The sequence below is a fragment of the Python bivittatus genome, unplaced genomic scaffold, assembly GCF_059951505.1.
Source record: "Python bivittatus isolate LINGU-HERP-01145 unplaced genomic scaffold, Pbiv_v1 ctg000020_np1212, whole genome shotgun sequence".
NCBI classification, from domain to species: Eukaryota; Metazoa; Chordata; class Lepidosauria; order Squamata; family Pythonidae; genus Python; species Python bivittatus.
The window spans coordinates 81,955,244-81,981,143 of record NW_028277030.1 but is presented as its reverse complement, the minus strand read 5'-3'; the positions used below and the strand labels follow the sequence as shown (position 1 = coordinate 81,981,143).

The 25,900-nt window shown below is 38.4% G+C and overlaps 1 protein-coding gene across 1 annotated transcript in view; it reads left to right on the top strand.

Moving 5' to 3' along the window:
• The first annotated feature begins 501 nt into the window (after positions 1–501).
• Positions 502–25,900, top strand: part of AGPAT4 (1-acylglycerol-3-phosphate O-acyltransferase 4) — a 52,109-nt gene continuing 26,710 nt past the window's right edge. The window contains exons 1-3 of the mRNA XM_007432558.4: positions 502–606; positions 9,338–9,580; positions 25,064–25,233. Of these exons, the coding sequence (XP_007432620.1) occupies positions 9,403–9,580; positions 25,064–25,233 (348 nt within the window). The 5' untranslated portion in view covers positions 502–606; positions 9,338–9,402. The remainder of the gene's footprint in view (positions 607–9,337; positions 9,581–25,063; positions 25,234–25,900) is intronic.

Sequence of the window (25,900 nt, the reverse complement as noted above, 5' to 3'; positions counted from 1 at the left end):
TGTCGAAATCGCCATGTTTCCTACCGTCCGTCTCTGGTAATAAAGTTGGCGAGAAGGTGTTTGGGAGGGGCGCTCCGGGGCACTTCGACGTTCCCGATCGTGGTTCTTTTTAATTGACTATCATTTGGAGCACGTGCTCCAGTCTCGGCAGCGGTGTCAGCTCGGAAAACGCGGAGGGGACCTTTTCGTGCCCTCTTTCGCCGCGAGAGAAAGCGAGGGCGAGGAAGGGAGCGATGCTCTGCAAAGAGCTTTTGTTCGGCCGTCGGTTTCGATCCGAGGGGAGAGCAAAGACTGGGGGAAGGGCGACTCCTTCCAGACAATTGGCGGGCTCCTGGACAAGAAGTCGAGTCATGCGTCTCTCTCTTCCTCCCCTCGCAGTTTTAAAAGGAAGTGACACGCGGTGGGGAGAGAAACGTCAGCTGAGGTTTTTAATTTTATTTTTTAATTTTATTTTGAAGGAACCGCCTCGAGGGTGGAGTCTCGCTCCCCCCCCACCCCCCACTGTTGGCTGACTTCCAGGTCAGGCAAAGAAGCGGCGTTTCGCGGCTTGCGTGGGTCTCGCTCGGCTTTTCCAGAGCATCTATGTCAGCGGCTGGCTAGCACGAGGTATGCGTGATTTTCCTCGCTGTGAGCTCCAGGGAACTTTCCCTTTGCACGCCTCCTAATCATACGTTTCCACCTTCGCTCCTCTTCCCTTGCTTGGGGTGTCGCCCTTTAAAAGTACAGAAGTATCTAATTTAATGAGGCGGGGAGGTGGGGGAGAGAAAGATGGTCTGTTGTTTGGAGGAACTCGATTGGCAGCCTTTATTTGGGGCGGGGGGAGGACTTGGACGTGATTTGCGATTTTCCTTTACCAGATAAGCCCTTTGGTTTCGGGTTTTAAAATTTATATATCTCTTTGAGGAGGAAAGGGAGTCGAAGCCAACGAGAACGGTCCGGATACCTGCGGGTTCTCTCTGGTGTCATGCAACATATTTCTCCCCGTCACCGTTTCCATGGAAACGGCCGAAAAATAATAATCGTCCATATTTCTGTATGTAATCTTATGTGGCCCTAGCAAGGCCCGTGGTATGTTCGGGTGCATTTATTTGTGCAAGGTTTCCAACGTGCTGCGTTGCTTTCCTTCACGGCCCTTTCTGGTTTCTCCCCAAGCACAAGGAGAAGGTGGGGGAGGGAACGGGTTGCCTAGGCAACAGACGTTTGTGACATTCTATTTGCAGATGCTTTCCTGAATATGCTTCAGTCGCCGAGGAGGACAGTGATGCTGCCTGAAATAATTAGCCGTCGCTAATGAAATACAGCAAGGTATTAGTGAACTTGTGCGCACTTCAGCAAAACTAAAGCTGTGATAACTGCTAGTTAACTATCAGAAGTTGTGCCTTAATGAAGGTGTTCATATCTGTTGCACCCATCTCAAGGCTGTTAGCAGATGCTTGGACCAAATGCCACATCTGTTAGCTCAAATGTTGCAGGCGCAACATTTGGCTTCATAGGTGTGTGGAACGTTTCCTTCTACAAGCAGAAGTTAGCTGATGTAAAAAGAACGATGCCCTCTTGTAACCTTGTAGGCAGAATCTGTTGCTGTGACTTAAGAATCCATCTGTGTGAAAGGCTGTGTCTCCTCATCAATTGTGAAGATGCTTTTGATCTCTGAGACGTTTCTGTTCCTTAGAAGCACTTAACTCATTTACGCAAGTATGAAAGATGCAAAAAGCAACTTGCATTGGAGTACAAATGAAGGAAAGCCATTACATTGGGTGCGTACTATGCTTGGCAGGACACCATGCATTGATGTGCAAAGTGTATTTTTGGAGAGCTTTCTCAGAATCAGTTACCTGGGTTGTTTGTGTAGATTGGACGTTCCAGTTTCTTACGTAAACCTAACAGTTTACCCCATGTGTAGTCCCCTTAAAACAGGAGTTTCTGCTTTATTTAGAATAACATATCGCTGAATGTAATGTATATTGCAAGGCGATGGCATTGTAATATGAATGTAATATGATGTAATGACTTTGAATGCATTGTATAGAAAGATAGAGTAGAAACTAAATAGACAAACTAAATATTTCAAAGTAAAATCCTCAATAGATGTTACTCTTATGAAGTTTTATAATATCAGTGGGTTACTGTGGCATGCTTGCCCAGCTCACTTCCTGCTGACAACTAGACAATATTTTATTAGTTATCACGCTGCTCAGATTTACTATTCCCATGTACCAGTAGTCAGTTAAACACAAATTACATGTTACTACAACATCAAAACTGCCTCTAGAAATGTGATTGTTGGAATCTTCTGCTGCACTGAGTGGCTGTGTTTTGATTTTATGTGTATATTTTGGTCACTACAGATCTGAAATGTTTGAGCAACTTTCCTCAAACCAGGTACCCTTGAGATGTGTGGACTTAAATTCCGAGAATTTTCCGCAATAATGCTGTTGGTTACAGAATTCCAGAAGTTCAGGTCCACCCATCTTGAGATAGCCTTCTCCAACCTTAACTGTCCGGTTTGCATGGGCTAGCTAAAAGGATCAGGGGTCTTTCTCATTCCTAAGCTCTTTAGTGTGTATACACACACACAAACACGTGGTTAACTCCTCCTATGACAAGTGTGTATAAAGCGTAAAGTTCAATCATGCTCATGGAAATAACCTGAGAAGCTTTTAAATGCTTTCAGGTTAGGGCTCCAGTGCCTTAAGATGCCTTTTAGGATAGAGCAGCTCAGCTATTGATTTACTGCAATAGATGGAAGCATCTGTGAGACAACTGCTTCTGTGGCCCTTAAGTACCGTGCCTCCAGAACACCCTGACCTCTGAGCGGCTTAACTGTGTAAGGGTAGCTGATAAAAATGTTTGTCTACTGCTGATCCAGAAGAAACCGAAGACCAGGCCTGGTTAGAATTCAGATGAAAGACTACCAAGAAACCCGAGGTCTGTAGGCTAGGCTGTGTAGTCAAATATCCCAGAAGAAGGTATTGTTGTGGAGTCCTTGAGGTTCTCTGAGCTTGGTATTGCTACCAAGAAAATAACATGGACCACCTATCTGTATTGTCATCTAGAAATGAATAATACTTGAAGCGCTTTGAAGCGACCAGGCCTGGTTAGAATTCAGATGAAAGACTACCAAGAAACCCGAGGTCTGTAGGTTAGGCTGTGTAGTCAAATATCCCAGAAGAAGGTATTGTTGTGGAGTCCTTGAGGTTCTCTGAGCTTGGTATTGCTACCAAGAAAATAACATGGACCACCTATCTGTATTGTCATCTAGAAATGAATAATACTTAAAGCGCTTCAAGTATTATTCATTTCTAGATGACAATTAGGAACCATTAGGAAGCATTGGGTTTGAATGTGGCTTATGCCTTCCCTTCGCTTCCCTTCCCTCCTTCCTTCCTTCCTTCCTTCCTCTGGCTTCACACAAAGGGGCTTGCTTTTGCCAAATAATAATAATAATAATAATAATAATAATTGCTCAGCAGCATGGCACAAATAAGAATGCCAGCCAATGGGGAAGGCAGGAAGTGGTTTCTCCCAATGGGAAAGTGTCAGAGAAGCTGAGCAACCCTTGGAGCTTTCCCATTGGGCAGAATTGCTTCTAGCCTTCCCCATTGGCTGGCATTGTTATTTGCACTGCCCTGCTGGGCTGAGCTGGGGAGCCACATGTAGGAAGTGTTCACCTGGGGTAGCATGGTGACTGCAGGTCCGAAAAGGAGACAGCAAAGGCAGCAAGGCCCTTCTGCTTCAGCAAGGCTGGGCGCAAAAAGTGAAAGTTCGGTGCAGGGAACTGGGAGAGAAGGCAGCTGGATGAATAAATGCTTGCTGGGGCAGCTGGGGCTTCTAGAGGTGGCTGAAGCTTCATGCTGTGCTGCAGCTCAGGGGCTTCTTGCAACCCCAGAGCTGCAGCGCACCAAGAAGCCCCTGACCTACAGTGAAACAAGCAGTCCCAGATCCGTGCAGTTCTGGGGCTGCTTGTTGCCCTGCAAGGCAGGGTTCAGGGCGGCCCAAAGTGCAGAGATGGGGGTTGAGTTAGGCGGATGAGGGGAGTTGAAGCAGTCCCTTACCTTACTGAAACTGGGAGGAACCAAGCTCGAAATGGCTTGGGGTGGGATGGGTTGGGGTGGGGTGGATCTTCAGCTAACGACCAGTGGAATTCACTTAGTGGCAGCAACAGGGAGTGCCAGATTGCCATCGCTAAGCAATGTAGTCACATGACATCTCACTTTACGATCACATTGCTTAACAATGGAAATTCTGATCCAATTGTTGTAAATCGAGGACTACCTGTATAAAGTGATACAGTAACTGTGTATCTTTAAAGACTGCTAAAATATTGCATGTGTATATAGATAACATTTGTTTCTCCGTTCTGTTTTACTCAGTTTTCCTTTTCCCTTTAATAAGTCAGCTTTTTCTGTTGGCTCAAAATTTCCAAAGATTTCTTATTTGTAACTGGGATTAAAATTTGTGATTATGTTCAGTGTTTGATTGTAGGAATTTAATACATATGAATATGACAGAGCCATTAACTTGGTTTCCTATGTTTCTGAGAACAAGATTTTTTTTAATGAAAGAGAAATTGAAAATGTGGGCATTCGTTTTTTAAAAATCCAATTAAATTTGAAAGAATATGAATGTTTATCTCTTTGGGTTTTTAAGTCTTTTTATCCACCTTTGGGGCATACATCTACCAAGACACTTATGGAAGTTCTTTCCAAAACTCAGAGAAAGAATGTGTCACTAGCTTGAGAAACACCTCAGTGATCATCTTCTATTTTCATGGACTAACATTCCTGTTCTTTGGCCTCTCAACTTCTGCTCTGCCATTGAGAAAAGGTAGCAAAACTGACATACATTTTATAAGAACCAATGTTTAGTGTTCTGACCTTTGCTACTATAATGGCAGACAGAATTTCTTATTCTATCCAGTGGGATATTTCTCTTTTTTATCAGTGATAAAAGAGAACAGCCTCCCCACCAGCTCATGCAGGAGCTCTGTATAAGAAATTGGGAAAGACTCCACCTTGGGAATCTGGGAAGTCAGTTACATTCTAATGGAGGAAAATAATCCGTGTGCTAAGATTTCTTTGACCTTATCCTATCCTCTTTTGGTAAAGCAACTATGGAAGAATCTTGTTTTCTGTGGAGGTAGAGCAACCAAGAACTTGACAACTACACAGATCATTCTCCCTTGTGATAAATTTCCCTTCCCCGGAATGATTGTTAAAAATGTGATTTGAAGGTGGAGATGGTTGATCTGCAATTACATTGACTGATGCTGTGATTTTATTTATTCATTCATGTATTTTGTGATGATGCCTAGCAGACAGGCAGTTTACCACAGCAATGCTGGTTCCTATTCTGTATACATCTAGTCCAATTCTGAAGGAAACTTTTAAAGACTTTATGCAGCCTTTAGTGAGAGTACAACTCACGATGGGATGCAGTTCTCCCAGAAAAGAGTTATCTTTGTTTACGTGCAGCAGCAACACTTGTGAGTGGGTGGACAAATTCTGGTCCTGCTCTGTCTGTGTTCATTCAGCAAATCTGTGTAAAACAGGATGCCCAGGAATCTGTAATGAACCAACTTGAAATCTGCCCCACACTCTTTGTAGCCTTAATTATCTTCCTTACAAATTCTACATTAGCTGTCACAAAATGATAACTCAGACAATTCTGATTACTTACTAGGTGAGTTAGTGTTTTACCTTTCCTCCTATCAAAAAAAGGAAGAAGCAGCTTTTCGGAAAACTGATCAGTCTGGTACAAGTGATTAAGGAAACAGCCACGTGAGCCCAGAAAATATAAATGGGATGTTATGTAGATGACTGGATCTTTGAGAAAATCTTTTGAATAAGCTCATACATCTGCAGTTTAATTTTATCCTGATCCTAAATACAAATATTTCTTAATGGCTTTTGGTGAAACCAGCCTTGTAAACAAGATAAATGAAGGTCATTTCATTTCTGGTGATTCAGCTGCTACAGTTTAAATAACTGAGCCTGCAGTTTTATGGCCTGTAATGATGAACTTTGAGTAGATGTAAAAATAATGTGCTACAAGTTCAGAGATCTGAGGTCACGCTACAGATCCTGCTTATTTAAGGAACATCATACTATTCTTACCCTTTAGTGATATAGGGAAGAGTAAGCTTCAGTTAACATTATATAATGTCATTTGCATCAAATGATGCAGTCTGATAACTAAATACCCTCCCAAATACAAAGCAAACATCTCAGGAGTGCTGCATCCCTAATGCTTTTAAGCATACAACCATTTTAATAAAGCTTCACAGTAAATATTTGGGCACGTTGTGAATGGCTGCTGAAAATAAGGTAACATTACTTTCGGAGTTCTCTCCAGTTCATTTCCTTCTGTCCTTGCTGTTTAAAATCTCCCATTCCCTTCATTATCATTCTGATGGACTACAGTCTATGGAAGCTTTTGTCATATATGTTTTTTAAGGAGTCTAGAGCTCTTTATTTTTGCTGCAACAGGCTATTCCTTTGGAAAGTTTTACTTCCTGATCCACTTAATTAAGCTTTTTAAATATGTATTTACTACTGTTCCACCACTTTACTGTTCATTTGTGTGTGACATGTAAACTTTCTGCTGATAATTTATTCTGAATGATGCAGTTATATTTCCAACCTACTCTGCTAACATAAAGCATACCCATTTTTCTTCTAAAAAATAAGAACTCTTTGCTTATGACTAATGGAAAAATCACATACCTTCCTCTATAATGAACTATGAGCCATATTCCTATGATATAAATTAGGAATGTTTAAAATTGATGCTTGGCTGGCTTAATTTCATATTAAACTTGATTCATATTCAAGTTTAATGTCACTTAGGATAATTCTTGCTACATCATGTTTTTACCAGAACAAATGAAAGATACTAGTTATCCAGAAATTGTGTTCCATCAATCCAAATCTGATGTATGGCATCCAGGCACAAAAAGCATTCAGTCCCTAAAATTTTAGGGATGAATGGTAGCACTGTTTTTCTTTGTGTTGTCTTAATAGTGCTGTCAACAATAGAAAATAACCTGTGTATGAGGAGTGCAACGCCTGCTCTCTGTTGTCTTTTTCAAAGTTTATATTCTGCTCCAGGCTCTTTAAGGTGCAGAAGATGAATGTGCCTTTGGCATTTTTGTTCCTATTCACCATGGTTATAGCTTAAAAAATTTCTGCCCCTCCCTGCCCAACTATTTATAACTCATAAATTGGATTTCCACAAATATTTGGCTTGACTTGATACCTTCCTATTTTGGGAAATGTTGACTTCTATAATCATACTTACCAGCAGTCCACCTTACAACATTCTTGGTAATATTAGAAAATGATATTCTCATCATTTTAGCAACTGGGTTTTCTAATAATACATTGTAATATATTATACATAAAATAATGTGTATAATATATATTATAACAGTATATACATACTATGGGAAGAGAACATCAATCCATTATACTGGTTCTAGAAAAGTTTTGTTCAGCAATGAAGAGGATTAACAAAGCTGAAATAAAACATACAAAATATGAGAAGATGATGACTGTTAATTGAATGTTGAGCTATTTTTTAAAAAGTTACTGAGAAACTTTGACCAGGTATGCCAAATACTTCTCTTGTTTGCAGTTCATGAACATTTTACATCTATTCCTCCTCCTACCTTATAAGACTAAATAAATGGGAAGGCTAATTTCTGCAAATAATAATTGGCTAAACACCATCTTTGAGGTAGTCTGTCCAAAGAGCGTATTCAAGACCAAATACTGAATGTAGTAAAGGAGTAAATAGTATTCCAATTCCAGTAATTAATTTCATATGGCTTCAGTATATCCTTTTTTACTACTGTGTATCCCTTTTTACTACTTTAGCTAAAGGTCTGTTGCTTAAGATAGGATCACCAGGTTCCTCCCTAACCCTTACCATGCAGCCTCATAATTTGGGCAATTACAGTATTTTGCTTCAGAAAGTAGGTCTGTGTCATCACTTCAAAGAATTCTGGTAGAGTCTGAGAAAGTAAACTTGACTGTCTTGAAGGAGCAGGTTTCTTTGATGGTTCTGAATTAGGATGGAGCCATTATTAACTAATAAATTACTTCAAAGAAACTACTTAGATTTCAAATGACACTAGATTAAATTCAGTATTCATGTTTTTCTTTTAAATGTGTGATGATTTTCTGGTGTTATGGTATCATAAGGTCATCTGGACTTAAATTTATGCAACTAAAGGAAAGTGTATTTGTAAACCACTCTGAGATGTGTTTTTGCTCTGAGTGCTTGTGCTGGACTGGTTCCTCACAGACAGACATAGCATTCACAAAAGAGCAAGTCTGACGTAGTGGTCAAAGGCACTGGATTAGAAGCTGGGAGTCTGCTGGTTCTTAGGCTTGAAAGCCAGCTGGGTGACTTTGCCAATCATTCTCTCTTAGCCTTAGGAAGAAGATACTGGCAAGCCATTTTTGAAAATGTTATCAAGAAAACTGCATGGACTTGTTTCTGCAGTCATTAAGAATCAGGGTTGTCAAGATGGACCATAGCAACAACTACAAGCATTCACAAGCTTTTCTATGGATTCGTACATGTAGCAATAGCTTTTCAAGACTATAATCTTTTTCTGGTGAGATGTCTCAGGAAGATATTCCTTTTCCTAGATTTTTGAGGAGGGAAAGATGAGAAAACAGCACACTATGAATAATACTGACCTTGAAGTAGAAGTGAAGGGCTGATAATAGCAATAATAGGATCTTTAGAAATATCTAAACTCGAATTGTTAAGATCCAAATGCATTGTCAGTAAACTTTAAATGATTTGTCTATTTTCTTTATCTTCAGTTTCAGAGTTCCCAGAAGTGACCTGTACTTTTCTGAGTAACACTGCAGTTTTAACATGTTCTGTATGGTTTCCTTGGCAGCAAAGAACCAAATTCTGGAAAGGGTCTTTTCTATCAAATCAGACTCTCCAAGCTCTTACAGGGCCTGTACCTGTTACTGCTGTGAATAACACAGTTCTCTTTTTGAACTGTAACAAATGTCATATTTAAAAAATGAAATGTCTAATTCTATAGAAAGGCAGGGAGTCTGAACATGCAACTGTATTGCAGTTTTCTACATATTGTAGATTCCTTCTTTTTCATATTACTTTTACACACAGGTGTTTTTGTTGGTGTTTTCATTTTTTTTTTTAAACTGCTTTGAGTTAGAAGTAGTAGTGGATTTCAGGGGAGGGCAATATTAAAGTAAAAGAATGATGAAAAGAATGCAGATACTCTAATAATTCTGGAGTCTCCATGTAGATCACTTCTAATGTTATGGTTCTCTTTGTCTTTCCACAGTTACCTTTCCAAATTTGAGGACTGTTCTCTCCTATTTTGGAGGATTTGCCTTGCTGCCTTAAACCATGGACATCACTGGATTTCTGAAGTCTCAATTCATTTGCCACCTTCTTATCTGTTACATATTTATAGTGTCGGGACTGATCATCAACCTCATTCAACTCTTCACGCTTATTCTCTGGCCATTCAACAAGCAACTTTTCAGAAAAGTTAACTGCAAGCTGGCTTATTGCATTTCAAGCCGTAAGATGCTTTTATACTCATACTTTTGTTTTATCAAAGAGTGTTATTTAGGGCAGGTAGATTTTAGATGTGAAAAGAAAAAAAAAAGATGTTGAACTAAAATACTTTCAGAGAGCCATTCCTGGAAGAACATATATTAAAAAGGAACTTTTTTTCATTTTTTCTTTTGCAAGTTCTCTCTTTCATTGGATATATACTTCATATACTAATGTGAGTTCAGCTATGCTAAAGTTCATTATTGAGAAAAATGACTAAAGAGCAGCTACACTATGCTTAAAGGGAGATGGTGTAGTTGCAGAGTAGTATGGATACTGCAGAACTTTTCTGAGGAAGTGTCTTTCATGGAGAGGGACCTCCAAATCCATGTCTTTTTTAAAAAAAATCAAGAATAGTCAACACTACAAAGTGCAGTCAAGTTTATTTTATTGCTTCTTTGGCATTACAGGAGTGCATTTACTCAAGAATTTTTGTTGCAGGGTTTCTCCTGATCTGCACCACACTCACTGTTGCTTGACTTTGTTATGGCTTTTCCCTGATACCTTAGCTCAATGTCTTTTTTCTTTCTTCCTAGCATTTTTCCCGCACCTGCAGGGTCCGCTCGTTTCACAACCCCTTAATCCTTCTAGCAAGCAGCAATATGTCCCCAGAACTTCCCTTATTATCCATCAGGCTTACTGCTTTACCCTTCTGGAAGGGAGGGAGGGAGGGAGGGAGGGAGGTGCGTGCATGCAACCAATGATGGCTCTACAATCATATTTATTTGTAGCAATGTTTTTGGGATTCACAAAAGTCCCATTAGAATGGTAGAGAGCATCCTCAGTTTGCCTTTGTGGCAGCTATTTTGTGTATAGGTAAGCTGTTATTCCATGGTGCCATTTTGAGAATATACCCACCACGTGTTCTCAAATTTCTAAATGTGTCTCCACCCCCAAAGTGATTGCCTACCCTTGCTATTCTGTCAAAAATGATTGCTCTTCCGCTGATAATTCATCTCCTCTACTTGCTTGATCAGGATGAGTAGAATTAGTGTTGAATTTCATTAGTGGCATGGCTACCACTCAGTTGTCTCCATTTCTTCTCTTCTTTGAGTATAGGGAGCCTGCAGTCCTTGAATTATAGATAAGTAAAATACATTCTTCTTAATCCATGTCATCTAATTTCCTCCATAAACATTGGTTTCAGTTGGCCAAAGTATTATTTCCTGTCTTCCCACTTCTTTTTCTTATTGCTTACATATATTGTCATTATTTGTATCCTGCTCTCAGGATATAAATCCTCCCAAAGCTGCTTAGAAGCAGTATAAATGATAGTAAATACAGTAAATATTATTTAAGAACATCCAACAAACTTGTAAGTTCCTTTATTGTCTTGGTGTAATTGCCCTGTATAATGGGCAGCCTGCCTTGCTCCTCCTGTTTTAGAAACTCTGGCTTCCTTTTCATCTGATTTTCTCCGTTGCAAAGAAAAAAAATGCTTATAAAATTAGGAATTAAATATTACAGTAGATCTGTGACATGGTACTGATTTTGGGAAATCAGATACTTTCTGCCCTCAAAAAAAAAAAAAGAAAGAGAGAAAGGGGAAGGGAAGGAAAGGAAAGGAAAGGAAAGGAAAGGAAAGGAAAGGAAAGGAAAGGAAAGGAAAGGAAAGGAAAGGAAAGGAAAAAGCTGTATAAGGCTGGAGCAAAACAAAAGTGGTAGTTCATAGTAGAAATATCTTTTGGACTGAAGCAGGTTGATTGTTCTTACTGTGTGATGGTTAAGTTCCATTACATGAAAGTGAAGCTTTTGGATGTCTTTCTCAGATGGATCAACATCAGTATGCAGATTTTGCCAATGAATAGAAGAATGTCCCCAATCACCCTCTGTCTTTATTGTAACCCCCTCCTTTCACCTCTGTTGCCTGCATTTAGATATAAGATGGCTCAGAAGCCCCTCTTCTCATACTACTATTCGTTTTGACAGTCTTAGTGAACTTTACCATTCCTGATCCAATTCCAGTCTGTGCAAGAATAAAATATCAGGTTTATTAATCATCTCTAATATGGAAGCCAAGCCATATAGCATATTTGAACATGCAGTTCTCATCCTTTATCCATTCCTTGCATATTGCAAACATGAACTCTGGTTCTAACCAGAGCTTCTAACCAGCCTTCCCAATCTGGTGCCATCAGATTTGTTGGACATAATATTGGCTGTGTTGGAATCCATCTTTTCTGGAAGGCAGGCATGTTGACCAGGGCTGATCTGCACTGTCACCAAAAAGGGAAACAGAGCCAACCACAGGCTTAAATTCTACTTGTTACATCATCTCCCCATCCCCACAAAAAAAAGAAACAAAACCACCACCCAATTGAAACTCAGAGAAGTGGCTGTGAGTGGTATAGCAATATGCTTTTCCTTAAATCCATCCTTTTTTATGAACTTTTTATTCTGCTTTGCTTGTCAAACCAGAAGAAGAACCTGGTGGGTTCCTCTTCCCTAGTGACGTGTACTAATTAATAAAGACTTTGTTAATAAGTAAGAGTAATCACTAATGAAGAGAGATTCTTTAGAGGAGATAGATTTTATGCTAACCCTGTCCCCAGAGAGGATGATAAACCATTTCGGCTGTGCTTCAGTTTTTGATTTTGGTTTTTTTGAAAAAATACAGAGATTAGGACAAGAATGATAAATACTTCCTCTCCTAATAAATATCAGAATAGATAAATCATTTTTAAAGAAAAGGAGTTATTTTTATTTGATTACAAATAGTTTTTGACCTCTTCAAATAATCTAGTTTAAAGTGTATCTGAATCAAGAATACTTAAGATATAATCCTACATGTTCACTAGCCTGGAAGAAGATGAACTCACTGAGATTTACTTCTGATTAAACATTACAGTGTTGTGCTATCAGTTTATATTTTAATAAGCATTTACAACTGAATCCCTAGTATTCTCTCATATGCATGGGTTGTTTTGAATAGAATCATCCAGGTTCGGGAAAATTCTGGATTATGCAAATACAATGATTTTTACTTGGGGGTCATTCTTTCTAAACTAATTCAAAAGCAGAGATATGGCTTGGTCTAAAACAAGCCAGGATTTGTAAGTTGTATATTGATAGAGAACCAAACCCTAATCCTTAATTGTGTATGACAGGCATGTGGGCTACTTAGCTAAGAGTTTGGGATTAAGTTCATGCATAGTTTACAAAGTTTTGTCTTTGGTTACAAGCAGGTATTTTGATTTGTTGCAGGGCATATGTGTTTAGGAAAACTGCTATAATAAATTATCTTGATTTTTCTCATTCATTCTGTACAGTTTCTGAATGCAATAATAGTATAAAGAGCTATGTGGTTATGATAGTGGTGCCTAAACACGTAGTCACATAGCCACCAGCTTCGTCTCCCACCCAACCTCAAAAGATCTATGAGTGTCCTCACTGATGCTGTTTTTGCAATTCTCTAGTAGTCTGTGAGCTGAGCAGTGCTAACACTACCTGACCAGTGGGAGAAGCGTCCAGCCAGTGCCTCCCTTCCCCCCATTTGTTTTTTCAGAGAGGGGAGTCACCCACTGCGAAGAGCTGCAGTGCTGTTTCTCTGTTCTACTAAAAAAATAATAATAAAATGGTGGCCAAGCGTCATAGCTGCCTTGACTTCGGGGAAAGGAGGTTGTCAAGGAGTGGAGGGCAAGATAATGGGATGAATGTTCTCACTGTCAGAAAATTGCCCTCTTCACAGACCCAGTATTGCCCTTCTCTTCACATTATTTCCTTCTGTGCTCAACTGAAATTAGTTCAGCTATGGAAGAACTCCGGTGTTGTGAGAACATTTCTCTTTCAGAGCAGAAAACAATATAAAACTTGTTTGTGTCAGACAAAATTTTGTGAGATTAAGGTACGCAAGAGCAGAACAGCTTTTACTTATTGTTGGGATGATGATGATGATGATGATGATGATGATGATCTGTTTTGATATGCCTATCCATATTTTTAACCACATTCAGGGGATCTAAGCATTTTCGATAGCTTGCTTTTGCTGAATGGTAGCATTCCCATCTTGGTAGAAAACTTGTTTCTTAATTGTTGAGGTTTAAGAAGGATGATCAGTGGATGAATGTATATTTTAATGGATGCTGTAGTCCAGAATATGAATACACCAGCTTGGTTTATGACAGGTGTTCTGAGCTGCCAACACAGCTAAATTTTGCCAACCTCAGTGTGCTACCACAATGAAGCATAGCAGAAGATTGCCATAAATTATGCCCAGGCTTCAAGTGATTGGAAACCAAAAATAGCAAAAGTGGTTAAAGGCATTTTCTCTTTGGGGAGTAGATTAGGCTGAGAGAACATACATTCATGTGGTTGCTTTTGACCACTGTTAAAGAAGCTGTGAGACAGAAAGTACCACCTTTCCATTAGTTCCAGTAGGATTTAGATCTGTGAAATTGAGAGACAGGTGAGAAATCAGCTGCAGTGGCAGCTTCCCTGGTGACCATCTTTGTGGAGTGACTTTTCTCTCCCACAAACTGCTGTGACAGCTGGTGCATTTGCCTTACAGAGAAAACCAAAACATAACAACACCTAACTAGTGTTAAACAAATGTGTGGAATAGCTCATCCTTTTCTTTATAAATACAGACAATGCTAATAAATATTAGGACACTTTGGATAGAGTTGATGTTGTACAAATTATGAGTTGTGGATTACTTTCTTTGGGGGAATAAAGTGAAATTGGTCTCCATTTCATGGCTAATTTTTATTCTACTCTTGAAAACTGGGAGAGGGAAAGTAAAGTATACTTAGATGTCTAAATGTATAAAATAATTATTCTAAAATACTTAAGTTTTGAAATAGAACAATAAATTAAAATGATTTTTTTAGCAGACCTGAATTGTTTCAAAATGAAGCAAAATCTAGATGTAGCATCTAGCTGTGTAAACATTGATGGTGGATTACAGAATGTCAGGAATTCTCTCTTCATATTTAAACCTTAAAATTGAGATTTTAATAACTTGCATGTGATAAGTGACAGTTGTTTTTCCAAATGCATGGATGACACCAAATTATACAGGGTGTTAAAATCCAAAACTAAAATGTCCCAGACGTTTACCTTGGAAGTGGGTATAGATCCAGGAATTTAAATAGTTTATGTGCCCATGTGGAAAATTATTTTCATATATTTGCAGGTTGACTAGAAGATTGCTAGTCTTGGTATTCAGACTGACCTTTCATCTTGTCACATCTTATTTGTGATGAGGTTAGGAGAGGGGGCTATCCAGAAGTTTGGGGCAGCCATAATACCTTCCATTTTATAAAGTATCCACTGGAAAGAGGTGAGAGCTCCAAGATGTAGAACTGTAGAAAGTGAGGAAAATGGCCTTCATAGAGCTATGGAGAAACCATAACCCAGGCAAAAGGTTTTGGTGAGTCCCAAACAAGATAACATCTGAAAGCAGCTCAGGCAGATCCCTCCTTAAAGTATAAGAAGGAAGAGGAGGTACAGCATACTCAGACTTCCAAGATTTGTAATTATAGCCAATCTCAATAAAAGTTGTTTTAGCCTTCATGTGAAGTTGATTTGCAGGTCTCCTCCATTTAGCGGGGCTGATACGAACACCCGAAGTTTGGTTTCCATGCTTAAGCATTCCCTTCCCCCCATCTTTTGTTAGATGGGATGCAAGATATCACTGTCTCACTTTAATTCATAGAATTTTGGGTATCCATATAAGTTTTCCATGAGAAGGAAATATACCTTTCCTATCTACAAGTAGTAAAAGGTCTTATTTTTAAAAAAGTCTTACATTGTGGGGATTTGAGCTTTGCCAAGAAAGATGTAATTTTTAGATAGTTTAATCAAAAGTGGGCTGTGTAAGATTTTTGATAATAAGGCTACATTACTATGTAGTCCACATTTTTGGACAGTGGTGTTCATGCCTTTAACCTATTCTTACACATTTTTCTTTGAATATATTTAAACTGAATAAGGATAAGAAACTTGGCTAATGGCACAGTAGAGAGATGTTCTGGATACCCAGTGGGCAGGATGAAAATTTGAAAAAACAATCCAGACACCCCAAACATTTGAAACTTAGCACTACAGGGTGGTTACAGCTTGAAAGTGGAACATGTACAGTGGGGCAAAAAAGTATTTAGTCAGCCACCAATTGCGCAAGTTCTCCCACTTATAAAGATGAGAGAGGCCTGTAATTTTCATCATAGGTATACCTCAACTATGAGAGACAAAATGGGGAAAAAAATCCAGAAAATCACATTGTCTGATTTTTAAAGAATTTATTTGCAAATCATGGTGGAAAATAAGTATTTGGTCACCTACAAACAAGCAAGATGTCTGGCTCTCACAGACCTGTAACTACTTCTTTAAGAGGCTCCTCTGTCCTCCACTCGTTACCTGTAGTAATGGCACCTGTTTGACCTTGTTATCAGTATAAAAGACCCCTGTCCACAACCTCAAACAGTCACACTCCAAACTCCACTATGGCCAAGACAAAGAGCTGTCGAAGGACACCAGAAACAAAATTGTAGACCTGCACCAGGCTGGGAAGACTGAATCTGCAATAGGCAAGCAGCTTGGTGTGAAGACATCAACCGTGGGAGCAATAATTAGACAATGGAAGACATACAAGACCACTGATAATCTCCCTCAATCTGGGGCTCCATGCAGGATCTCACCCCGTGGGGTCAAAATGATCACAAGAACGGTGAGCAAAAATCCCAGAACCACATGGGGGGACCTAGTGAATGACCTGCAGAGAGCTGGGACCAAAGTAACAAAGGCTACCATCAGTAACACACTACGCCGCCAGGGACTCAAATCCTGCAGTGCCAGGCGTGTCCCCCTGCTTAAGCCAGTACATGTCCGGGCCCGTCTGAAGTTTGCTAGAGAGCATTTGGATGACCCAGAAGAGGATTGGGAGAATGTCATATGGTCAGATGAAACCAAAGTAGAACGTTTTGGTCTAAACTCAACTCGTCGTGTTTGGAGGAGAGAGAATGCTGAGTTGCATCCAAAGAACACCATACCTACTGTGAAGCATGGGGGTGGAAACATCATGCTTTGGGGCTGTTTTTCTGCAAAGGGACCAGGACGACTGATCCGTGTAAAGGAAAGAATGAATGGGGCCATGTATCGTGAGATTTTGAGTGAACACCTCCTTCCATCAGCAAGGGCATTGAAGATGAAACGTGGCTGGGTCTTTCAGCATGACAATGATCCCAAACACACCGCCCGGGCAACGAAGGAGTGGCTTCGTAAGAAGCATTTCAAGGTCCTGGAGTGGCCTAGCCAGTCTCCAGATCTCAACCCCATGGAAAACCTTTGGAGGGAGTTGAAAGTCCGTGTTGCCCAGCGACAGCCCCAAAACATCACTGCTCTAGAGGAGATCTGCATGGAGGAATGGGCCAAAATACCAGCAACAGTGTGTGAAAACCTTGTGAAGACTTACAGAAAACGTTTGACCTCTGTCATTGCCAACAAAGGATATATAACAAAGTATTGAGATGAACTTTTGATATTGACCAAATACTTATTTTCCACCATGATTTGCAAATAAATTCTTTAAAAATCAGACAATGTGATTTTCTGGATTTTTTTCCCCATTTTGTCTCTCATAGTTGAGGTATACCTATGATGAAAATTACAGGCCTCTCTCATCTTTTTAAGTGGGAGAACTTGCACAATTGGTGGCTGACTAAATACTTTTTTGCCCCACTGTATCTGTGTCTTTCTGTACCTGTGCTGAAGACGTTACTAGCCCATCTCTGGTTTCTCCTGACTTGCTTAAGTAACTCAGAGGAAGGGAAGGGAAAAGATCCTTCTTTGCTGATTGCAGACAAAGAATAATGGTCACAAAAACAAGGCAATGCTAAGAATGACTTTATTCCATCAGCACTCAAGGGAAAACGAGATTTAGCTGTTGCAGTGACATTTACATAAAAATACATTTGAGACTTATAACCATAGTTTTATTCACTTACGTTAAGAATGAGAACATGTCATGAACTGAATGGTTTTGTAGTTAGTTTAATGTGATCTTCAGTCTTCTTCCAAGCCATTTTGTTCTCTAGTCCAAAGTTATACTTTGCTTGTTTTTTTCAGCGGATACAGCTGTTTCACTTACTAAATCCTCTGTAATACTTTTCTTTCCAGTCCTAGCAATCAGACACTTTAATTCCTCTTCCATGAACTAGGTTATCTTAGTGCTTATATTTGAGTACTCGAATGACTTTACAAACTCCTGTCAGGAACTGAAAGGACTAGAAGCAATAGTGTTTTTACTGATTATCCTTGTACATTAGGGATTAGGCCAAGTACTTTTTCCTTGGGAATCTCATATTAAGTTACTTGCATAAGTAGTTTTATTTAATAGTTTCTAAGAGCCATGGCCTCCATGCAAAATTACCCTCAAGCTAATCTGGAGATACATCTAGATGATGATTAAATTATATATCTAGGATGTATTTAAAAAGGAAGATAAGGCTACCCAAACTTCCTAGTTGTTTTTTTTTTTTTTACTACAATGTGACACTTTTATTATTATTTATTCATTTAAATTTGTTATGGCTGCCCACTCCAGCGCAATCTGTTTGCAGGTAGCTGTGCTGTGTGCTGTTTTCTTTCTGGAGGACAGTGAAGGTACTTGGCATAAACAATTAGCAGTGGACGGGAGCCCAACAGATTTGCAATTAATATGGCTCTAAGATTACTGAGTAATCTGAACCTACCAATCTTATGTTTCAATGACTAATTTAATTCTTTTTTCATCTACTCCTTTCATTTATTTGCATTATATTGGTAATCAATAGAGTGAATAGAATCAATGAATTAAAAAAAAAGTAAGGAAGCAGTGGTCATACAAATAGCTGGCAGATCCCACTAACAATGGAACTCCAGTGCATTGTTGACACAATTTAATTTCCTTTTCCCTTGTTACATAAATTGAGAGAAATTTAGAGCCCCTTTTGTTCTGTTGTAACAGTCCCTTAAAAATTTATTATTGATTGGCAAGAACATTGTGGCACAATGAATTTCACTGTCTCTCTTACTATAAAGAACTTTGCCCTAGTTGAAAGTAATGGATGGATATTTTAGCTCTTGGCTAATCAGGTTACATACAGTTTCCCACCTCCGTGAACTGTGCACATTTTACACAGCTGGTAAAATTGTGGAGATATTCATTCGTATTGCTGCTTGTGACCTAGACATTTTAAGTTCCATTATTACTTGGAATATGTTTTTGGGAAAGAGGCTCTGATACTGTAAATACTTTTGAAGTAGTTTGAAAGCCTCCATTGAAACAGATGTATGAACAGTTATTCTGTTTTGATTGTCAGTTCCTTTGCCACTTCCAACAAGTTCATTTCTCAGAAGTGTACATATTTTCTTTCTTCCTTTTTTTTAAATCCCCGACTCTGTTTAAAATGCATAAAGTAACAGTGTGATTGCATATACTCTGTTAGCTGGGTTCACATAACACAGAGTCAAACCCAGTTGATAAGGAAAGGGAAAGAGCATCTGTGTTGTGGCAACTTCAATGAAGCAGACTCAAAATGTAACACTGAATAATGTAAGCAGTACAGCACAGAAAGGTTAGTAAAACAAATGGTAAAATTATGAGAAAAGAGGAAGATCAACATATAAATAGGATCTCATTTTGACCTTTCAAAATCTGTACTAGGATTGGCCATGCTGTATAACACAAAGAGATCATTCAAATTAGGATATTCTTCTTTGTGAATTTCTTACCTGGGCAAGGCACAGAACCATCCAAGCTGAACAAATAGCTTCGTGTCTGTGAAGCAGAGAAAATAAATAGTAAAATTTGGCCAGCCTGTTTTAAAATGGATGTCCTTTGTCAAAGAAAAGAAAACAACAACAACATGGAAAGTGCTTTTTAAAAAAGTGAAAAAAATATAACAAAGGTAAAAAGAAAAAAATATATATTTCTTTTCTTTGACAGTGTATGTATTTCTATTATAACTATTTTTGTGTTTTGTTCTTTTTCTTTTTTGTCATTATTTTAAAAGCAATAAAAAAGATGGATGTCCTTTTGCATACTTCTGAAAAATGTGAATTATGCTTGATTCCTTTAGTTCATCATCACATCCTTGTAGCAAGGATAGAGCTTAACAATCCACAAAGAAGTTAATAGATAATTCCTTCCTTTTATCCTGGAAGGCTATGAGATAGGAGTCTCCAAGAAATCTAATGTTCCGTTAGAGACAGACCAGGAGGAAATTAGTAGTGGCAATACCTTTGATGTTCTTGAGAAGACTTTGCAGAAGGTGGGTGGAAGGCTTCTCTCTTCCCCTATGCTTTCCTTTGCTGAGAAACAAATTGAGGTGGATATTAATGAATCTTTGTCCTCCCAAGACTGAAAGAGGGCATTGAGACCCAGGAATCCAAGGAGAATTGCTATATACCACCCTCCAACTAAAATTACCAAGTGGTGTTTATGATAAAAATTTGAACTCCTAATCAGATACAAAAGCAGCATTTGCCACTATATTTCCAAGGTTCAGGTTCTTACTTTTGTATCATTAATGGTATACATGCACACAAGAGAGAGGCATTGGGGAACCTCAAGATTTATCATACAAAAATGCTTGAGGAAGAAAAGCTAATGTGGGAAGGAAGGTGCAGAATGTTGGCTGATTCAGGGAAAACCCTAGAAAAACAGATGGGAAGAAAATGAAATGGAATATTGTAGAGGAGGGTATAAATGGTTGGCTGGCACCTTGAATGGAAAAATTGCATGCTGTAGTATTTGTTTTGCTGGTTTGGTTTTAGACGGAATGCCAAATTGATTATTAAATTCTCACTGGATGCTTAAAAATAAAATACTATATTAGAAATATTTGTGGCACAAAGTGGTAATTTTACCTTAGAAAGATGCTGATGCTTAGACATATTTTAAAGCTTGGGTTGAGAGGTGAATCCCTCATCCCCATCTATATATGTAGGATATCATTTCTGAAAATAGTCTTCTCATATTGGGTGAACTTTCCCAAACAGAATAAAATCCTATTGGACCCTAGGTCAAGGATTGATGAAAATTGGGTGTCACGTTGAATATAACTTAAATTTTGATGGTAGTATGGTGAATATAATTTGCAACATTGACAACATACTTAACTCTCCTCTTTCTTCTGTTCTGAGTTGGGATTGGGAAGGATAAAAGCATTAGCCTGAGATCTAAAAGGAGTTACTTTGTGGGCAGAGAGACACAGAAAAATGGCCAGTAATCCAGCCCAGAAGTTAAAAGCCAAACCAGTCTGAATTCCAAAGGAGAAGGAGGTGAAGTGTCAGTGCACCAGGGAGGTCTGAAACAGTATAACAGTTAAGTGGATACGCAGGTTTAAGAGCAACAGACGCTGCTTCAGTTAATGAGTTGCTCTCAGAGAACATTCTGCTACAGCAGTGTTTCTCAACCATGGCCACTTGAAGATGTATTGGCTTCAACTCTCAGAATTCCCCAGCCAGCACATCTTCAAGTGGCCAAAGTTGAGAAACACTGTACTAGATGCTGTCCAGCCCTTACATAGATGATGTTCATCAAGCCTCGTCTAGCTGTAATACCCTTCATATGTGTTACTCCAACCAAGTCAATCAAGCACTTTTGCACATCTCTGTTTTCTGATATTTGAGCTGAATGGGCTGAATGGCTAGGTCAGAGGTTCAGAGGCTAGCAGGAATTGTTGTGACCCAAATACTGACTCACCTGATGTAGAGGATTCACGTGACCCTTTTTTCTTCCTCTAAGGATACCGATTTAAAATGTACGTCAAAGAATAGCACCAAGAATGAAGTAGAAGGTGGACAGCTGAGGAGATACAAATTCTCGCTCCCAAGAATTGAATAATGTTGCATACTAAAATTCTATTTTTAAAAACATTGTTTGACGTAAGAGTATAGTATTATAGTGTACAGTATTTCATCCACCTTTTTCTCCTTTCTCCCCATATAAGAAACCAATATATAAGAACAAGTACTAACACAAGAATAGTCTCACAGTCATGTTCTGCATATCAACTATTTATTTATTTACTTATTAGCTTCAGCTTAGGCACCAGCTGACTCTGTGTGGCTCACAGAGTAATACAGCATTAAAAAACCCAACACAAAACAGAACAAAAGGGGATCCAGTCACTCTGTACAAACCACAGACAAAGAGAGACAAGACACATTCAACAAAGGGCTCCATCCATCTCAGCCTGGCAACACATGCTTTCAAAGTTATTTTAAAAATGCACTTGAGCGTTTGATTTTGAGTTTCAGTTTGCTTGGTGTTAATCCTTCACAAGGAAAAGCCCATCTGTATTCAAGGTTGCTTCAGACCCTCTTGATGGAGTTGCTTTTCATAGCTGATGGTCTCATATCTCATCATTATTTTGATACTTTTTTTAGCTGTGCCAAAATCTAAGTGGACTGGTTAGCTTAATGGCCAATTGACTGAACCATAAATCACGAAATCCTATGTTTTAATTTTGCTTCTGCTGGAAGCCCTGCTAGATGTTCTGATACAGCTGCTTTCTTCCAGTCTTGCCCTGTCCCCCAGTTCATCATTAATAAGGGGGATAAGTCTAATCTACTTTACAGTGTACTTTGTTCTGTTCTCAACTGTCCATAAATGTGCTCTGAGCAATGAACAATGAATTGATACCAGTATTTCAACTCAATAATTCATTCAACATATGGGAGCACTATACAGATATTTGAGAATTATTTCCAAAGCAATCTATTGGTGGATACGTTACATAATAGGGTAATAAGATTTTATCTTTAATTCATTAGATTCTCTTATCCTTTATATAATCCTTATAATGCCTCTGTTAGCAGGGTGCAAATATACTCTTGACAGAAGTGACTTTTCTAGGTTTGGTGCCTCTGCAGATGTATCTTGGGCTAAGGCCATCTTAGTTGTCCCCTCGTACCAGGTCTTATGACTTTTGGATGTAGGGCTTTATTTTTCCTGGTAGATCTGAGTCACTGTGTTGTGCTACAATCCTCCTGTTATTCTACCATTTTGCTGATACTGTTTTCATGATTTGTTAGATACCTGAGCCCTAGTGAACAATGAAGGAAAACATTTCTTTACAGGCTAAGAAATATTTAAGCCTTCTCTTGGCAACTCCATTGATAACGGCAGGGATTTTCCTAAATAAATGACAGCGCTTCTTACCATTTTTCAAAATCTGTAAATATTAAAAGTGTGACTTCTTTGCTTTTTACCATTTGAGGAAAGTTTCTTGTCTGAACTCATGGATTACCAGGCAATTCCTCTAACTGGAATTTAGATTTCATTAGGCTTACTCTTCTCTTTCTGAAGCTGGGGATTCACTGGTTTCTAAGCATGCTGTGCCACATGTTCCTATGCTTTGCTTTCCTAGCAATAGAGATCACTCATGATTTCATTTTGAAAATAATGTGTCTTTGTGCATAGAAATAAAATCAGTAATATTTTTTTCTAAAAAGTCCATATTATAAGTAACAACATTAAGTGCTCCCATTTTGTCAACACTAGGAAAAAGAATAGGACTAGAAAGCATTTTTAATGTAGGAGGAGAATAAAGACTGCAAATACTTTTATCATTTCCTTATTTTCTGAGATGTTTAGTTACTCCATAAATAATTTGCAGCTGTGAGATTCTTTTATAATTCAGCATCATATGTCACTGTTTCTCATTTTGTGAAGAAGGTATAATCGAAACTAAGCTAGAAGTCAATAATGACTATGTTAATTTTAAACATATACAATTTTAACATAAAACAATTTTAAACATGTAAAATTAATTTGGTGCTACATACATTACAGCAAACATGTATAAATTTGTACCCTTGAGATGTGCTGAGACTACAGCTTAACATTCTCCACAAATGTGGCGTATCATAAACTCTAGCCATAGTACTGAATACATCTAGAAAGCACCAGGTTGGAAATGACAATTTACACAGGGCAAGAATGTTGATACATCATAGGAAACAGAACCAGGAAACCTATGGCCCCTTAGCTTTTGCTAAACTGAAGTTCCTAGAATCCTTTACCCTTGGCTGCTGGGACTTGTGATTTATCAACATCTGGTGAGCCACGGGTCCCCAGACTCTGCTGTAAAGGAACCACTAATTAAATTTCCTCATTAAATTTGTTGTGTGTATGTGTGTGTGAATGGACTGAAATCCAGACAAATACGAACATAATCCACCTGCTTAGGGATGGCTTTTTTAATGTCTGCATGGCAAATCATTATCATCTTTCACAAAATAGGGAGCTTCCATCCTGCCCTCTGCTTTTAAAAATTCAAACAGATGTTTAGATTATGGGGATGTTTATTTTCATAATGTATAAATACAGAATAAAACAATTCTATTAGTATCATTTAATATTTTGCAAATTAGGGTAGCCAAGCAAAAATGGAGGGGATACAGAATGAATGTTTATCTGTTCTGTTCATCTTAAGCAGAGGAGAAGCAAAAAGTGTATTGAATGACTATGGTGAGTTGCAGGGTCAATTAATTATTGTGGGTAATGATAATGAGTAAACTGGTAGGATTAATACTAGTTCATATTATAGCACAGGCTAGGAACTGGGAAAACAGGAGGTGGGAGCAGTTCTGTGTTGCTCTCCACTTGAAGCAGATAATTCTATGCCATCATCTAAGTACTGAGACATAGACATGCTGCTATAATGTTTATTAAAACTCTTTCCAAATATTGTATTTTATTTTATGAAGAAAATAACCTCTTGTTCTAGGAAATAGTCTATTCTGAAATGGTTGAGCTGAATAAATAAATAAATAAACAAACAAACAAACAAACAAACATTTAACCATCATCTTTATTCTGTCCTCCCCAAAGAAGAAGCAACTCTTTCATGAGAATTTCTCAAGTTGATATAATGTGTGAATGTTGGGAATGTGGCTTTTTTTTTTTTTTTTTACTGAATAAAGTTTGTATTTATTTACAGCAGCTGCTATAAGTCTAGAATCAGGAAATTGTCCACATTTTTTTCTGTGCTTGTGGTTTTTAGTGGCCTACAGTGCAAATGTCTTGTCTTCTTCCTCTTTTCAGGGAAGAGCTTAAAAACTTAAAATTGCAAGAGTGGCATAATGATCTCATTTTTGAAACACTTGATGGTCCCTAGATGTGTTGGAGGTGTAACTAACTGTATCAGCCTCTCAGACATCAGGCTGGGTGGAGAATCAACAAATGTGAGGGTGCCAGGTTGGGGGAGGTGGTATAAGAGTTCTTCTCTAGCTTCTGTTTCTCTGGCAGAGGTGCCTGCTGTGTTTAAAGCACCCATTTTGATCCTTAAGCCTCCCAGTGTAAAAAAAGGACCACATTTTGGCCCTGCCCAACCTTGGGTGGCTGTAGGCACAGCAGAAGGAATACTGAAGTGGCATACTTCTTGCTATTGTGAAGCAACTGTTTATTTAAACCCATAGGTACTATGTCTATTTATTGATTTGTTATTGTTTGTTCCAGAGTTGGTGTGGTTGCTGGAATGGTGGTCAGGCACTATTTGTACCCTCTACACTGATCAACAGTCATACCTCAAGTATGGGAATGAGAATGCTATCATCATCCTTAATCACAACTTTGAAATCGACTTTCTCTGTGGCTGGAACTTTTGTGAAAGATTTGGGGTTCTGGGGGTGAGTTTTTATTAACATGTTAAACTCTTTTTTTTCCCCCTCCAACGTGATGCAACACAACTGCTTTCATGCCCAATTCGGCATTTATTTATTATCTTTTTTTCAAGACTTCCAGTTTTTATTCTGTTGGTTTTAAAACACTGAAGCAATTTGTAGAATGGAGGAATTACAGTAGCCATTATTGTGTCTGCTAGACCTGTATAGCCCATGATTTGTTCAATCTATTCAATAATTGTAATTGGTCAGACACTTAATAAAAGTCTACCTCAGTTGGATGCTTTCTCAGTATTTTGGATTTCAACACTGTCTGGGTAATTGTGGGAGATGAGGCCCAATTCATTGGGAAAGTGCCAAACTGGGTAACATTGTACAATATTCAAATGATCTTGCATTGCTATATATTATATTCTTTAATCCTAGCTTTATTTATAGTGATATAGAAATTAAGAAATAATTCTTTGCTTATCCAAAACCAAATAATAGGAAGTAGAACTGTGAGAGTGTTTAGAACAAATGTAGAATTTTCAGTAGAATAATAATTTTAATTGCAGTTGTTCTATCAAGTGATAAGATAGTGCTGCCTAGGCTTAAGTTGTGCTCTAAACCTGTGCTGAAGGTGATTATAACTACTTTTGACTAATAGATATCAATTGTTTGTAGTAATAAT